The 6049-nt window shown below is 37.0% G+C and overlaps 1 protein-coding gene across 1 annotated transcript; it reads right to left on the reverse strand.

The window, feature by feature from the left end:
- Positions 1–345: 345 nt before the first annotated feature.
- Positions 346–5612, reverse strand: LOC120356407 (the record flags this gene model as incomplete). Its single annotated transcript, XM_039445349.1, has 4 exons — positions 346–538; positions 2933–3064; positions 3793–3862; positions 5429–5612. Coding segments are annotated over 4 exons (579 nt in total), but the record flags the coding sequence as incomplete, so codon positions are not given.
- Positions 5613–6049: the final 437 nt, after the last annotated feature.

Below are 6049 nucleotides of genomic sequence, written 5' to 3' on the forward strand. Positions count from 1 at the left end.
TTCACTCTCACATAGAAGGAGAACTTCAAAATAGTTATCAGACATCTCCTTGCTGACTCTTCTCAGAAATATGATATTCTTCTCATCCAAACCATAGATGACTGACACTCCTGGATTATCATTTTTGAAACAATCAATCTGATTGATGCTGGTGGGGAATGATATTCCATTGAAATTATATTTTTCAGCAAGGTGATGATATCTCTCATTGATTCGTTGAGGATCATGCCCCTCAACATGTTTGGCAAGGATTGCCCACTTAAAACAATATTGATCACTATTCCTCGGGTTGGTGACGGTTTTGCATGCTGCTATTTTGACCAGTAGCTCGATATAGGAAGATCCTTATAGCAGTGTGAGCTTGCTTATGCATATGAGGAGTCCATCAATGATCAGACGACTCCATCCACTTGAGTTCGCTTCAAACTTTGCCTCTTCCTCCAGTAGAGTGCTCACTGCTCCATGCATGATGTTGGGTAGATCTCCGATGTTGAAGATTGAGTAGTTTGGTGTCTTGAAGGGCATTTTGGAACTCCTCCTGCTCAACATTGCTATCATCAAGTTTTGTGCGGAAATATGTTGACTCCAATACAAGGTTAACTTGAGGGATCCATGTTCTATGAACTGCTGCACAACGGTGTGAGAGATTTTCTTTTCCAAGTTGAACAGGAAGGTATGAAAGTCCTGGCAGGGGTCTCCATGTGAGCGTTATTATAAATAATGTCTGAAGGCTGGATTTGAATGCCTTCTCCAGCAGAACAAACTCGCCTGGACTGCTTGACGGTTGCCCACATCTTTGTGCTTTGCTCATCTGAAACATAGTATAAACAGCATTCATCAGTATTATTCATGATTATAATTAGATCTGATAGCATTCGAAGACCATAGTATTGCAACCTTTAAGAAAATGTTTCATAAAACAGGGTTATAGAATTATTTCTTTTAGACCATAATGAACCTGAATCATATTATTCGACATCAATAGTGATACATTATATGAGAGTATACAAATTGTTTCAAATGATAAAGTTATTTTTCGCACCATTTTATATATCTCCATCCTCTTCATCCTGGTCTCATATATTATAAGCGATAACCTCCTGGGTAAAGCCTTTCGGACAGCATTTGACCCCAGCTAGGGCTGTCGGCGCTGAATGGGGAGGTCGATTCTCCTCCTCCCTCACCCGGGATAGCAATTCATCACAGTTAGGGGTGTCAGTGCTGAATGGGGAGGGTCGATTCTCCTCCTGACCCGGCCATCGCGGCTTCACCCTGCAACTGGCTAGCAATATTGCCCGGCCTTGTTTTTAAACCTATCCTGCCAGTGGGATCCAGGTTCTCAGCCTGTGGCAATAATCCTTCTCCCTATCCATATCTGAAAATAATATCATTAGCATCAGTACCATGTCTATAGAACTGTCTCTCTCTTCTTTCCCTCTCCTCCATCTACTTAGCTAGAGCAACATTATATTTGGTCTTAGAATTTGTTATAATTTTTGCAAAAGATATCCATCGTGGTGTAATGGTTCTACAGTCAGGTACACCCCCTCTACATATCTACATTCCTTACCCCATCCTACATCCCTACAATATACAATTAAGATTCGAACCTGGGACCCTATGAATATTTCAAACCTGAGTCCTCTAGAATGAAAAGCGGATGCGCTCAACCACTACACCATGATGGATATCTCTTGTTACATTAACTATTCCTATATACTAGCTATGCTGGATAAACAAATATGATGATACACAGAAAACATATTCAAAATAAAATGGATACTTGTGTACTAACCTCTTTCGCACAATTGAAGATCGAAGACTATGCAGCAGACTGGACTGTGTGTATGTGTGTGTGCTCTACACTAGTACTGGTGAGCTATACCAGTAACAGTTATGCTACTTACACAAACCAGTACTAGGAGCTACACACAAGTGCTCCACTGAATGCTCCAAGCCTAATGGGCACTAAGTAGGTGAGCTATTTGCAGTGGGCAATGTATATGAAATGCAGTGTGTGTGTATATGCTCAAAACTAGTATTCTATGCTGACAAAGCAAGTAACTAGGAGCTACAACTTGCGGCGGTGTGGCACAACCAGGTGTTTGTGATAATGGTATTAATTCTAATATGCCCGGTAGCAGAGGCTTAGGAGGGGGAGCCATATAGCTGTGTGCTCAACCGGAAACTATTGCAAGATGCTATAGCAAGAAAAAACTATTAAAAGTGTGACAAGTATGAAAACTCTACACACACACACACACACACACACACACACACACACACACACACACACACACACACACACACACACACACACACACACACACACACACACACACACACACTATAACACAACCTCTGTGTGAAAAAATAATATGAAAAATCACTTGTGACACAGACTTCAGGAGCACACTCTCTGCTAATGATCAAAACACTGCACTGATGCTTTTCAACTGTTCTACACACTATTTATATGCTTCCCAAGTGAGTGGGGGGTCTTCTGATTTATTTTTATTCATTTTTGATTTTTCGTTTTTTTTCTAAGTTTTTTTTCCAAGTTTTGAAGCTTTGGAATTTTGACCTTGACCTTGACCTTGACCTTGACTTTGACCTTACCTTGACATCGACCTTGACCTTGACCTTGACCTTAGGTTAGATTAGGTCAAAAACTAAACCTCGAACCTCGCATGTGTCCGCAAAATATCTACTCCGAAACGTGCTCTCTATAGTCAACAGCAACAGGGAAGGCTCAAAATCGAGAAAATGGCCAACCATTAAAGAACAATAGAAAAAGGATGAAGGAAGAAATATTGGCACCTTTATAAACAATAGGACAATCCTTTCAGATCCCATCAACCTGTTGCATTTCTACATTCAGGTAGTTGGACCCACCAGAGACCTCAAAGCCATATTTTAGTTGTATACTTACACAGCTTCAGTTCCTTCATTCCCAATAGTGTCCGTTGTACTTCTCACTTTTGTTCCAACTATTATATCATAGCCACTAGAGCTCATTAAAATCCTATACACTGATGTTGATGGTAACTTGTATTCTACATCTCTGCAAAAAATAACAATCTTGGAAAATGCAATATTTTGAGGAGTTTGTGAAGGGATCAAGGAATTCAAGTTTTCAGTTCACGTTATTATGGCAGTGGAGAAAGATGGGAGGACAACGTTGCCGATTCTCACTGCCTTGTCAATGCCTTCTATGGACGGTAGCTGACAGGTTTATTAATGCAATATCAATTGTTCATTCTCGTTTAAAATAAACAACTATATTTTATTAAGCAAAAAATGATATTTTTCAATAATTTCATAATGAATTTTCATGATTTAGATGGAATATTTTGTTAATTAATTACTAATTCTACATTAATGAAAGACGATCAGGCAACAGAGCAAAGCGAGAAAGAGGTAGCGCTATCCGCTTTGTTGAACAATGGACAAGGATAGCAATGCCATTGCTAATCGTACACTGTTATTATAACGTGGACCTCACTATAGCTGAATAACGGTTATTAAAAATAATATAAAAACATGAAGTACCCTTCCATTTGAAACATTTTGAACTTTTAAATGTATCTTCAAGCATTTCATATTTTTATGTTGTTTTCAATAATTATAATAAACTAGCCCATACAAGTGAGTAATTTCTGAAAAACGGTATATATCTGATGAAATTTCAACTGTTTACTCCCAATGCTGTAGATCTTGTATCTTGTCTTGTCATTTCGAGAACTTTAGTTATTCGAGAAATAATAGAAAGTATTGCAAATTTCAACTTACATTTTTGTAACTCCACCAAGTACTATGTGAGAGTTTTCTGGTGTGCCCGGGACTAACTCATATGCAATCTCTGCAGCAGAAAAGTAAATTCAATATGGTTACAGTCTTCAAAAATGTGAAGTGCAGTATTCTATGTAACCAGCATGTTTGTACATTACAAAACACAGTTTGAACGATACATACTTTCGTCAACAGATCATTGATAGACAAAGAATCTACTTATATTGTGAGGTCCACCGATTCTCTGCCTTGACACAGTTTTATATAGCAGGTAGCTAATCCGGTACATCCAATGTAACATTTACTGTTCATTCTTGTTTAAAATTATCGACCACATTTTATTCGTCAAGGGAATATATTTTTCAACGATTGAACTATAGACTACATATTCATAACTATTGGGACATATATTGTTGAATTCGTAGCGCTATCTTCCTGCTTTGTCAGATGATGGACAAGGATAGCAACACGAACGTTAATCATACAGCGTGGGTGAAAAGTTCGAGAACGGCTTAATATCTCATACACAGAGGTAATTTGATGGTGGGTGTGATTGGGGATCTTACTCAAATTCAAAATACTACTTTACTATGACTTCAAAAATTTGGTCCGCCATCTTGGATCCGCCATATTGAATGCGACTTTGTTTTTTTAAATAGGAAGGTGGTCATGCGATACATGATTTCGATACAAATTTCAAGAAAAACAGAATGGTGAAAATCGCACATCGATATCTCGAACCGTTCAGAAGATATTCGCATTATTAATCAATACTATTCAAAGCAGAAATGAGAGAAAAAAGTATGAGAACGGCTTAGTATCTCATGAAAGATTGTGATTACAAGGTGCATGTGATTGGGGATCCCTCTCAAATTGGAAATACTACTTTACTATGACTTCAAAAATCTTGTCTGCCATCTTAGATCCGCCATATTGAATGCAACTTTCTTTTAATGGGAAGGTTGTACAATACATACAATACATGATTCCGATACAAAATTTTATGAAAAAAAGAATGGCAGAAACCACATATCGATATCTCAAACCGTTCAGAAGATATTCACATTATTAATCAATATCATGCATATCAGAAATGAAATAGATAAGTGGAATTTATTATTCACTATTCATCAATTCAATAGCCATTAGCATGAAGAAACTATCTACTATAGTGGGGTCCACGTTATAATGACAGTGTTAACGTTATAATTATCAATTGTATTGCTATCCTTGTCTATCATTCAACAAAGCTGATAGCGTTATCTCTTTCTCGTTTTGCTCTCTTGCCAGATCGTCTTTCAACAATATAGAATTAATAATTAATTAACAAAATATTTCATGTTAGTTATGTAAACTCATTTAAAAAATATAGTTTTTTGCTTGATAAAATATAATTGATCAATTTAAACGAGAATGAACAGCTAATATTACATCAATAAACCAGTATCAGCTATCGTCTATAGAAGGTATTAACAAGACAGAGGATCGCAACGTTGTTCTCCTATCTTTCTTCACTGCCATTACAACGTGGACCTCACTATAGTTGTATTTTGATAGAATAGAAAGGGTAGTTGATGTATTCTGTATCACTTATTACATTGACTATTAGAATACACATTGAATAATTGCTGGGTACCTTTATGCAAGCGTTCACCAGTTATGATGTTGAAAATACCAACATCCGTGAATCTGATACTCAGTCCAGCTGCGATTTGTAACTTGGACAATGCACTTATCCCATCACCATACTCAACTCGTTTGATTCTACATCTGCCGATCATCTCATTCACGATTCGGTAGAACTTCAAATTCTGATTTACCTGCACAAAAACATGGAATGATCATTTGAGAAATAATAATTTATGAATGTAATCCTCCAAAGATATCAAAATGTGAGTTACGGAAGCCTCAGCTGACGTCTTTCACTATCTCTATGGAGATAGCTAAGATTATGATGTTGATTAAATAAACAATTATTCTTTGTCTGAGTTTGAACGAGACGTTTTATTCCTATCTACTTAACTGGTGCCGAAACCAAAATATTATCTAGTATTTTTAGTTGAAGTTAATAGGAATTTCGGATAGATTTTGAAAATGCCAAGGAGGAAAAAGGAAATTGCATCAAATATTGAAATTACCGGAAAGAACCACCACTGATGGACGTGAAATGTCTCATGAATTTGATCGGATCAATTCAGGAGTTCCAAGGAGAGGTAAAAGAACTTAGTCTATTCTTGGAAACTGACGGAGACGAAAA

The sequence above is a fragment of the Nilaparvata lugens genome, unplaced genomic scaffold (assembly GCF_014356525.2).
Source record: "Nilaparvata lugens isolate BPH unplaced genomic scaffold, ASM1435652v1 scaffold6686, whole genome shotgun sequence".
Classification (NCBI taxonomy): Eukaryota; Metazoa; Arthropoda; class Insecta; order Hemiptera; family Delphacidae; genus Nilaparvata; species Nilaparvata lugens.